Below are 11,338 nucleotides of genomic sequence, written 5' to 3' on the forward strand. Positions count from 1 at the left end.
CCAGGGTGCCTTGAGTTGCAGGTCACAAAATAGTCTAATTTCCAATAAACAGCTAATAAATAAAATCTAAACAGTGCAATCAACAGGCATGTATGAGGAAATACTTGCGAGACTCATAAATTAATCACTCTGATTTCCAGGGTTCGAAAACGGAGATGTCGGCAAATTAATGAATGGGATTATTCATAACATGCATATCCTCAGACTGTTCTTGATAAAAATTGTTTTTGTAAGGATGGAGTAACAGTATTGCTCCGGGCCACTAATTATGAGGCAAAGCAAAGAGGGTTAAGTAAGCTTCGTTCCCTAATTACCGCACATCTTTCAGGGGTTATACTCCTACATGCCTTTAAAAACCCATCCAGACGCTCGGAGGGAATTTAGACAGGGGATAATACGATAACCAAAGCAATTTTACTCCTCTCTCATCGAGTATTATTTCCACATTATGAGGGAGTGACTGCAAGGAGTGACATTAGGCTATCAAGCTTTTTTGTCAAATTATATGATGCTCTGGAATTACTATTTTGTTTTAAAAAAAAGAAGGCTCCTGTTCCAATTAAAACGTTCACCATTTATTATACAATAATATTTTCTGACAATGGTGCGCAATTAAGTGCATATCTGACATCATAATGCACGGTTGGTGTCCCACAAAACATGTCATTAATACAGCAGGAAAAAATGACAAACTAGACTATCAAGGACACAGATAGTGGTTATACTGTAATTTCATTTGTATAAAACACAAACTCAGATTGGATTTATGGTGTGGACTTATTTGACATAGAGTTCTGGGATATAACTTCCCAAATTGGTGAAAATGATATTTGTAAAATCCAATAAAGCCATTTGTGAAATGGAGACTTCCCAGCATGGACACACCCAAACACCATTCTTTGGCATTCAGGGGTTTTCATAAATAAACACATCAGATCGTACACTCTAAAATCCAGGTATCTTCAAATTCCTATCAAGTCCACTCAGGTACACAAAACAAACATCAAACAGGCAAAGTAAAAAAAAACAACATTGATATAATATCCGACATTGCTTTTATAGGGCAGCTATTGTTCTGTCATAACATTTTAACAAGACTCCAAAGAGTGCAGGTAGTTAAGTACATATATTATGACCATAAAGTGCCTCTACTGCAGTCCATCAGTCCCTGACAGTGACAGACCATAGTGTATTGAGCGTGTCAGGCTTCAGGTCCGCTCCTGATGTGTGGTCACAGCAGTGGTAGGTTATGTGCAGTGCTTGACTTGGACTGGAATAGGTGCCGGTACCCATTTTGGGTGCCGGTACTGTTTATATTTAGTTGCAGGAGTTCCACAATACTTTCTAGTTAATATTCTATAAGAGGTGCAGGAGCTCAAGCAGTAAAACATTTTAGATGCTGGTACTCAGCTCCAGTGAGCTCCTGCCCAAGTCAAGCACTGAATATGTGTTATGTGTAAGGTAAGGGTCAGTGGTGAGAGGGTCACCAGAGTGTATATATGTGTGTGTTAGTGGCTCTGCAATGAGAGCGTCATCAGAGTGTGTGTTAGCAGAGCTGGCATGTCCGTCTCACAGGCCGCAGACTTTAGCAGAGTCGGCCACATCACTAAGCAGCCCCGCACTCACTGGGATCTTCACATTCCGTGGCCTGGGAGAACAGAGAGAGAGCTGACCAGTAAGTGATCATCCGCCTCTTATATATATATATTTCATATTTGAGTGGGATGTGGTATGAAAAAGTATAAAGCAATTTACACTACCATTCAAAAGTTTGGGGTCACTTAGAAATTTATTTGTTTTCGAAAGAAAAGCAATTTTATTGTCCATTAAAATAACATCAAATTGATCAGACATACAGTGTAGACATCGTTAATGTTGTAAATGGCTATTGTAGCTGGAAACGGCTGATTTTTAATGGAATATCTACAGTACATAGGCGTACAGCCCATTATCAGCAACCATCAGTCCTGTGTTCCAATGGCACGTTGTGTTTGCTAATCCAAGTTTATCATTTTAAAAGGGTAATTGATCATTAGAAAACCTTTTTGCAATTATGTTAGCACAGCTGAAAACTGTTGTGCTGATTAAAGAAGCAATAAAACGGGCCTTCTTGAGACTAATTGAGTATCTGGAGCATCAGCAATTGTGGGTTCGATTACAGGCTCAAAATGGCCAGAAACAAATAACTTTCTTCTGAAACTCATCAGTCTATTCTTGTTCTGAGAAATGAAGGCTATTCCATGCAAGAAATTGCCAAGAAACTGAAGATCTCGTACAACGCTGTGTACTACTCCCTTCACAGAACAGCGCAAACGGTCTCTAACCAGAATAGAAAGAGGAGTGGGAGGCTCCGGTGCACAACTGAGCAAGAGGACAAATACATTAGTGTCTAGTTTGAGAAACAGGCACCTCACAGGTCTTCAACTGGCAGCTTCATTAAATAGTACCCACAAAACACCAGTCTCAACGTCAACAGTGAAGAGGCGACTCCGGGATGCTGACCTTCTAGGCAGAGTTGCAAAGAAAAATACATATCTCAGACTGCCCATCTTAATCTTTTATTTTTATTGGCCAGTCTGAGATATGGCTTTTTCTTTGCAAGTTCTTTGTTTCTGGCCATTTTGATCCTGTAATCAAACCCACAATTGCTGATGCTCCAGATACTCAACTAGTCTCAAGGAGGCCAGTTTTATTGCTTCTTTAATCAGCACAACAGTTTTCAGCTGTGCTAACATAATTGCAAAAGTTTACAGTTGACAGTTTAGTAATTTAGCAAACGCTCTTATCCAGAGCGACTTCCAATTAGTGAGTGCATACATTTTTCATACTGGCCCCCGTGGGAAAAAAAAGGGTTTTCTAATGATCAATTAGCCTTTTAAAATGATAAACTTAGATTAGCAAACACAATGTGCCATTGGAACACAGGACTGATGGTTGCTGATAATGGGCCTCTGTACGCCTATGTAGATATTCCATAAAAAATCAGCAGTTTCCAGCTACAATAGCCATTTACAACATTAACAATGTTTACACTGTATTTCTGATCAATTTGATGTTATTTTAATGGACAAAAAAATGCTTTTCTTTTGAAAACAAGTCAATTTCTAAGTGACCCCAAACTTTTGAATGGTAGTGTATGTATATTGGCTATTAAAGAGAAAGCCCTGTATGAACTGTTCATATTGTACTGATGGTCAACACCAGGCCGACAGCAGGGAAGGAAACTGTTTATTTGCATGAAAAGAAAGAAGAGCATTTGACAAATAGCAGGCCAATCGTCAAGCATGTATATCAAAATGGAAGGAAACAAGCAGTTAAGTGAAACGTGTTGATGTTAAAATCACTTATTCCAACTAAATACACATTTCTTATTCAAACTGAGATACAATATACATTTGCCTCAAATTTTTGTCTGAATTAAAGAATAAATTAATCAATTATCAGACATGGGTGGGAAGAGCCACTGTATTCTAAATCTGTCATATCGAAAAGTCTAAAAACACTGAATGTTTCCACAATTTTGTGTCCCATATTGATGTATTAAGACTGTCTGTAACAATAAATTACCAAATACATTTTTTTGGTATTGATTGTACTGGTGACAGGCACTGACGATATCTTGATCTGAAAACCTTTCCTGCTGCACTGACCACTTTTCCCCCAATTCCACCTACTGTACTTTTTCCCCTTTTAATAAATATGCAACGTCCAGCAAGTCTTTTTTTCTAAAAGTGCGTGGAATGAATGTTTCATATGGGTGATAGGACTATAGATTGTTACGGCACCTCATTGCTGCACTGTCCAGTTGTGAGTGTTCTGAGCGGACCTTCCTGCTGGGTCTCCCACACTCCGGAGGATTCCTCTTTCCCAGGACGGTGGCGTAGTTATAGTTGGATGAAGGATGGGGGCCCATGTGGAAGTCTGCTGCAACACAAACAAAGCGAGTCATACAAAGCGAGTCATACATACACGATGTCACAGTTCTAACGATACTTCGGACATACACACAGCAGGACCAAAGTAGGGAGAGCGTGGTTGACCTTGGAGCAAAGTGTGTGAGGCTGTAACATGGGATATGCATGTTTCATAAGTGCAAAGTGAGTGTCTCTTTTAAAATATTTATTTGATATTTGTATATTTCTCTAGCAGAATGATGTAAAAAGATATAACAGTACATTATCTTACCAGTAAAGGGATAGGTGATCTGGCCGGTCATAATTCTTTCATCCTTCAGTTTTTTCTTGGCGTCTTTCGACGCTTTCCAGTTAATCAGGAACTGCCTGGACAACTCATTAATTTCCTTCCCATCAAGTTCGTCTACAAAAACAATATTATCATAGTCTACAATTAAATTAAGTCCTGTGTGTTATAGAGCTGAAATATTTTCTGTAATTGTAGAGAATTAGGTCAAAGGCATTAGTTATTGAAACATCATATAATGTAAAATGCATAATACAATTCCTATGATCATTAGGTAGGGGTACAAAACAATTTTCTCACTCAGTCTTTTGCACACAGTTATCAGCCTATCTCTGTACTTGGGTTTGTGGCACACAGGATTCCCACTCAAATCCATTCGATGCAGCTGAGGCCATTGGCTGAACACCAACTCTAAATCCTAAATAGAATACAAGAAAAATACGGAGACACTTATGCTGAACATACTGTACTTACAAATGTAAAGGTGTCGGACACTATATTGCAGAGGCTCTGTACAGTATTTACAAGACAAAGTGTGGGAAACAAAATGGCACTTTAACCTTTGAGGAAGTGAAAATGGAGCACTCTATAGTATCAATTTATAATGCGTCTACGGACTGTACTTTCAACAATGTATAGGATGTCATATAATTAATGTAATCAACAAACCACTCTCCGGTGGGAAAATCATACTATAAGCTAAAAAAACAACAACACATAATTCAAAGGTAGCACTGCCAAGAGCAAAATCCAAGGGAAAAGGTGTAAACAACACATCAGCTGTTTAAAACAACAACAACAATTAAACAATGGTGTTGTGTGACTAACAAGTTTTCCCTGCGGGCGCCTTCCACGGGCTCTTCCAGCGTGTTGCCTGTCCTGCAGTGTATGTTTATCTAAAGGCACATTAATCCAAGCCTGGAAATATGTATACTCTCTGGACGCGCTCTGATTGTTCATTGCTTTCCTGTCTCGGCCAAAGCGCTTCCACTTTTCCAGCCTGCGCTGCAATCAGTTCAGAGGGGACCCCTTCGGCGCAGCACACTCCCAGGCTTTGATAAATGATCGTGTCAGGGCCGTCACTCACAAGGGCCTCGGCGAGGAGCAGCTCAGCGCCAAATTGCATCCCCTGCGGGGGCTCCGAGACCCGGGCTGGATGAGCACTGCGCGGGGCTAAGCTGCTGGGCCCTGGTTCCTCACTGGACTTAATGATGGGCCAGTTATGTCCATCCTCTCTGGTCCTCTCTGCCCCGTGCCGTGTGAACGGCCTCGGTAGATACCAGCCCATTTGTCACCCTGGCTGACTGCCTGTCATAATATATTTTTAAAATCTATAATGCTTCCTCTGGATTCTGCCCCCACTGGGTTGAAGGCGGGATTGATCCTTCATGGTGCTGTCTTTGCAGGATCAATAATGGCAGAGGGGTTGTATAAATTAAAGGAGATATCCACTAAATATGAGAATATGAGAGCTCCCTCTGATTCATGTACCATTACCTGCAGAGGGCTGCTCTGCTCAGTGGAATGGCATTGTGTTGAGTGCCAATGTTACCCATGCTAACGGTGTGCTTTCAATGCTGTGTCCCAAAGTGACATTATAGCGTGGATGAAGAGACATCCTTTTTAAAAGAATTCAACCATCTAGCCTTTCAGATCTATAAAGAGAGAGAAAAAAAGTATTTTCCTCAGAAGTGGAGTCACAGGAACACACAGCAGGTCGTTTTTCAAGGTCAACACAGCGAGCAGAAACCATATCTCTGCTTCAAATGAATCTCCCATCAAGTTCAGTGGTGCTGCTGGGAAGGAGGTATCAAATGCTGTACTCACAGAGAAAGAGAAAAAATCAGCCTCCTAAGGAAGGAGAGAAACTTGCGCTTGTTTAAAGCTGTCAGCGAAGGCGGTCCTGGGGGACTAGGCTGCTGATTTGTTGAATAATTCTGACCCTGTGCGAGTCGCAGAGACTGTGAACCTCTGGCGGGATTTGCAGGATTTGGTTCTTTAGCACCCTGCTCTCCATATCATTTCACACATCACTGTTCATGTTACCCTGATCTGCTTATAGTCAGCGTGTTGATTTGAATACACTGCGGCACACATTGTTTCTGTGATGTGGTGTGGGTTCTTTTTCGATCGCACGATATGCTCACAGTTTACACTTTTGTCACATAGGTTAAGAGTAGAGTAAGTGGTGACTGGTATTAGCTAACTCCATCAGTAGCAGTGTTTTCATGAGGAAACGTAGGAGCTCATACCTGCATGTCCTGTAGCTGGTTGTCTGCAGCAAAGAAATGTGTGAGTTTCTTTAGAATGGCAAGATCTCTGACATCATCTAGGTTGTTCTTATTGATATTCAAGACACCTAGAGATTCCTGCAAAGATAAGTGAAACATTTGAAAAACGACTTGAATAATATTTACAACCAGTATATCTTAATGTCCCTTGATTACGTCTGTAAAATGGTTCAACAGATTGCTTTGGTTCTATAATGGTTCTAATTACAATATTACTTTTTGTCCCTCTAAAGATAGCCTAGTAACAACATACAGTTACCCCTTTTACCAAAGAGCACCTTCTGTCTACCAAAATCTACTATTGTGTACCTTAGCAGCGCTTCCCTTCCTTCGTTTTTTCAACAACATACAGTTACACTTCCTCAAAATAGTCATTATTAATCTAAGATAAATCAATGAATCTGTCATTCATTTTGACGTTTTTGGCGATGAGTTCTTAGTCGCGCAAATTTTCATCTAAGATGTTCGGTGCAGTATTTCTCAAGTTTTTATTTTACTGGTTTTATTTTACTGCTGTTGAAATGTGATATTGGTCTTAGTTTCAGTTCCTTTAACTAGAGCCATTGATAAAAAGCTGGCGCTCTTACATTTGCACTGCAATTTCTTTAATTATCAAAATAAACAAGAATGTGAGATTTGCAGTTTGTTTACCCAGGGCCTGAGGAGTAAACAGCCCTGGTTGATCTGTGAGACCAGAAAGTGCCACAGAGCTCTCTTTGACATCATCAAACCCAGCACAATACCGCTTTTTACAGGGACCATTGGCCTTATGGAAATCTGAGAGACCTTTGCCAGACAAGCACATAATGCAGGTCGTGAACATATATGGTCTTATTGCTCAAGAGGGTGGAAATGATGACGTTACCGATACAGAGCAACGGGAGATTGATGGTGGAATCTAGCATTTCAGTTGTCAATTGTGGTGTGAAATGAGCTGAAACAATCTCCTTTACTATAGGATGTGGTTGGTGATGTGATTGGTGTGTTAAGGCGTCCGCATACTAGGTTGGGTTTGCTCCTAGCAGAACTCGGCTAGGCGAAGCGAACGTCTGTGCCTCGCATACTCCCTTAAAAAAACATTTGCTTGAAAAACAAGAAAAAAGTGCCAATATTACTTTTTGTCCCTCTAAAGATAGCCTAGTAACAACATACAGTTACCCCTTTTACCAAAGAGCACCTTCTGTCTACCAAAATCTACTATTGTGTACCTTAGCAGCGCTTCCCTTCCTTCGTTTTTTCAACAACATACAGTTACACTTCCTCAAAATAGTCATTATTAATCTAAGATAAATCAATGAATCTGTCATTCATTTTGACGTTTTTGGCGATGAGTTCTTAGTCGCGCAAATTTTCATCTAAGATGTTCGGTGCAGTATTTGTCAAGTGAAAAAGTGTGCATGAAAACTAGTAATCTCTCGTTGAATGACAACAAACATGTCATTGAAGAATCCCTACTGTTGCCCAATCACCGACGAAGGGGCGTAGACTTCGGCTACCGAACTTTGGCTTGCCTCAAGAAAAAATGTTGTGTGCTCGAACAGCCGGAAAAAAAACTGCCAAATGCTGCTGAACACCAAAATGAACAAAAACATCACAAAATGTATTCATAATATATGTGCAAAATGTTTAGACTGGGAAGCATACGGTAAGCTTTAGTGTGTCTTACAGCGAGGGAGAGGAGAGTCCTGGGGTCAAAGAGCAGCTTCTCTCCACTGGGCAGTCTCTGGCCCTCCAGGTGGAGCTCCTTCAGATCCCCCAGCTTCTCTAACCCCTCCACCACCGTGATGCTGTTTCCCCCCAGGTACCTGATATGGCACAGAGAGAGACACACACACACACACACACAAACGTAAGAGATACACACGCATGCACGCCAAGACAAAAACACGGACGAATGGAGAAACATGGACACATGCATACAGACAGTCATAGACAGTTTAATGGATCTCCAAAGCTTTACCACAGACATCATACATTTAAAGGGATACTTTGGGATTTTGTCAATGAAGCCCTTTATCTACTTCCCCAGAGATAGATGAACTCGTGGATTTTATCTCTTTGTCCAGTATGAAGGAAGTTAGAGTTATTTTCACGAGCCAACGCTAAGTAGCGTTAGCACAGTAACTGGAAGTCTACAGGAACAGCTAGCATGCTAGCTGTTGCCATAGACTTCCAGTCATTGTGCTAACACTAGTTAGAAATTGCACTAACGCTAGTTAGCAACTTCCTTCAAACTGCACGCAGAGACATAAAAATGGTATCATTGAGTTCATCTATCTCCGGGGAAGTAGATTACAGTCTTCAATGCCAAAATCCTAAAGTATCCATTTAAACTGGACAAGCTCCTACTCACAGTTTGGAGAGCTTCTGCAGGCTGGAGAGGTTATCTATGTGAGTGATGTTGTTGTTCTGCATGTACAGGTGAGTGAGGTTGGAGGCAAAGCCCAGGTTGCAGATCTGGCTGATCTGATTGTCGTACAGGTAGAGGACTGTGAGGTTTCTGCACATGGAGAGATCATCCTGCAACAAACAAAGAAGATATCTTTACCATTAGAAGCTAAAAGAGAGAAGCACAGAAACAGAACATAGCTAGCCTATATTAATTTGGGTAACTGTAGTATGTCTTGTGATCTCGTACTTACAATGTCCTCTATGTTCTTGTTGGAGAAGTTCAGGTGAGTGAGTTTCTTGAGGTACTTTGGGAGGGAGTAGCTTCTCTTGTTTTTGAAATGGTTGCTGGATTTGGCAATCAGATCTATGGTGAGGCGGACCATGATGGCTCGTCACAGACCCTGCTTCAGAGTGGATCCTTTTCAGCTTCAGCCAAGCGTTTACAGAACAACCACTAGAAACATCTGAACAAGGGAAACACATTAACTATCTGTAAAGAGATGAGTCAGAAGGAAAAAACATGTCATTGGAGTTATGCCACAGAAAATGTCTGTCCTATTCAAAAATATATATTTCCCCAATGAAATATTTGTGATTTTAGGTGCTCATTGAAGTAAAGTGGAATATTGCTATGCCTAAATGAAACTGAATGTGTGTAAAAGGAAGCTGATAGCATTTGTCAAAGTCAGCACCGGTAACTACTGCTAAAAGCATTAGCAGGTCATTCTTATTCTCCCAACTAGCTTTACACCAGACATTAAGGATTAGAGGGGCAAAGGTGGGATGACCACTATATTTGTGGAAATTAGGTCCATCTATTCCCCAAGCAGGCCATCTATTCCCCAAGCAGGCCATCTATTCCCCAAGCAGGCCATCTATTCCCCAAGCAGACCATCTATTCCCCAAGCAGGCCATCTATTCCCCAAGCAGGCCATCTATTCCCCAAGCAAGCCATCTATTCCCCAAGCAGGCCATCTGTTCCCCAAGCAGGCCATCTATTCCCCAAGCAGGCCATCTGTTCCCCAAGCACACCATCTGTTCCCCAAGCAGGCCATCTGTTCCCCAAGCAGGCCATCTATTCCCCAAGCAGGCCATCTATTCCCCAAGCAGGCCATCTATTCCCCAAGCAGGCCATCTGAACAAGGCTTTATTCCTGTTCCACATCTTCCTCAGTTCCAGCGGTACACACACGCACACAGAGCTGAGTGTGACAGCAGGTCTTTCATAAACTTGATCTCAGGGCATGAGGCTGAGTTGACATGGAAGAGTGCCTCTGATCGATTGAGATGAGATCTCCACTCGGCAGCTGCAAGGTCAGTGAAGCCCTCGGGACTGGACGGACAGCAGTTAATCATGTTCAAAACAACTGACACAAGCAGCAGTTAACTTACAGGATAAACACAAAGCCACATTCATTAATTTTCTGTAGCAACTAACGTTAGCTAACTAGCTAACTGTTACTACTACTGTAGCTAACGGTAGGCACAAACATCAAACTAGCAATGCAACTAACTTTAGCCTTTCAACAAAGCTGTCACCGATAGCCAGCAAAAAACAGGCTTTCAAAGTACATATAAATCTACCTACCACTGTAGTATATGCACGTGTCCTTGTAATTTGATGATAAAAGAGACTAATGCTAAAGATGCGGGATGAGATGAGGAGAAAGTTTACCCTTGTGTGTGGATATCCTTGTTGGGAATGGTTGCCATGGGAACAACACAGACGAGAGTGCAGAGAGGACTGCGTAGCTAATCTACATCCTTTCCTTTGCAATAAAAATATATTTTATGCAGCATACTGTTACTTTCCTTTCTCTATTATCCTGGAATAGTAGCAGATTGCTTACTAGTATGCTAATTAACAACCATGGATTTAGTTGAGTTTTTCGAGCATGAGCTGTTTACACCTTGTGTCAATGGTTTACACAAGTGTCAATCAAATTGTGCACCATGTGCAGTTGCAGTCAGAAAGATAGATTGCTATTCTGCTCATTACTAATTACTTACAATGGTTGCCTGTATACACGCATTTAATTATTGTCAACGCTCTGTTATATTTAACTACAAAAACATTTTTTTCTCCGATTCTGACAGTTTTGTGAAAAATGACCAAAACACAGGTTGTTATTAATGTGAAAAAAAATGACTGTGCCCCAAAACTTGAGGACATAAATTAATTTCCTTTTTCTTATAGTACATTTAAGTTAAATATGGACCCAAACGTAACTGGATCTAGAACAAACATTGGAATTCACAAAGGAAGTGGTAGATGAATTACATGGCTTTGGCAGAAATTAATTGGCTTTGCAGTGCATTACATTATTGCTGCAGTCAGCATGCAGGTAAGAAAACAAAACATTTCCTTTAGATTGTTCATTTCTCTGCGAACCATAAGTCAACGTAATGAATTTATACATGAATTCATACATATCAATAATTTAATTGATCACAATC

General features: G+C 40.8%; 1 protein-coding gene across 5 annotated transcripts; it reads right to left on the minus strand.

The window, feature by feature from the left end:
- Positions 1 to 559: 559 nt before the first annotated feature.
- Positions 560 to 10,612, minus strand: LOC121549859 (protein phosphatase 1 regulatory subunit 42). 5 transcript variants are annotated; one of them, XM_041861803.1, is made up of 9 exons: positions 10,557 to 10,612; positions 9,134 to 9,346; positions 8,845 to 9,011; positions 8,158 to 8,296; positions 6,453 to 6,569; positions 4,501 to 4,618; positions 4,186 to 4,317; positions 3,786 to 3,924; positions 560 to 1,648 (listed from the first exon to the last, which is right to left on the minus strand). In XM_041861803.1, exons 2-9 carry the CDS (start codon positions 9,263 to 9,265, stop codon positions 1,570 to 1,572), a joined length of 1,023 nt encoding a protein of 340 aa, XP_041717737.1. In that variant the 5' UTR covers positions 9,266 to 9,346; positions 10,557 to 10,612; the 3' UTR covers positions 560 to 1,569. The 5 variants fall into 5 exon arrangements, with proteins under 5 accessions (XP_041717737.1, XP_041717735.1, XP_041717734.1 ...); XM_041861801.1 differs by having other exon boundaries at positions 10,470 to 10,573; XM_041861800.1 differs by having other exon boundaries at positions 9,134 to 10,214; positions 10,470 to 10,573.
- Positions 10,613 to 11,338: the final 726 nt, after the last annotated feature.

The sequence above is a fragment of the Coregonus clupeaformis genome, chromosome 34 (assembly GCF_020615455.1).
Source record: "Coregonus clupeaformis isolate EN_2021a chromosome 34, ASM2061545v1, whole genome shotgun sequence".
NCBI classification, from domain to species: domain Eukaryota; kingdom Metazoa; phylum Chordata; class Actinopteri; order Salmoniformes; family Salmonidae; genus Coregonus; species Coregonus clupeaformis.

Excerpts from the sequence above, each read along its gene's own strand:
- LOC121549859 (XM_041861803.1), bottom strand. The coding sequence starts at position 9,265 with ATGGTCCGCCTCACCATAGATCTGATTGCCAAATCCAGCAACCATTTC. Across the intron at positions 6,570-8,157 it reads GGACTCTCCTCTCCCTCGCT|GAATCTCTAGGTGTCTTGAA; the intron begins GTAAGACACACT and ends TTATCTTTGCAG. Across the intron at positions 3,925-4,185 it reads GATCACCTATCCCTTTACTG|CAGACTTCCACATGGGCCCC; the intron begins GTAAGATAATGT and ends TTTGTGTTGCAG.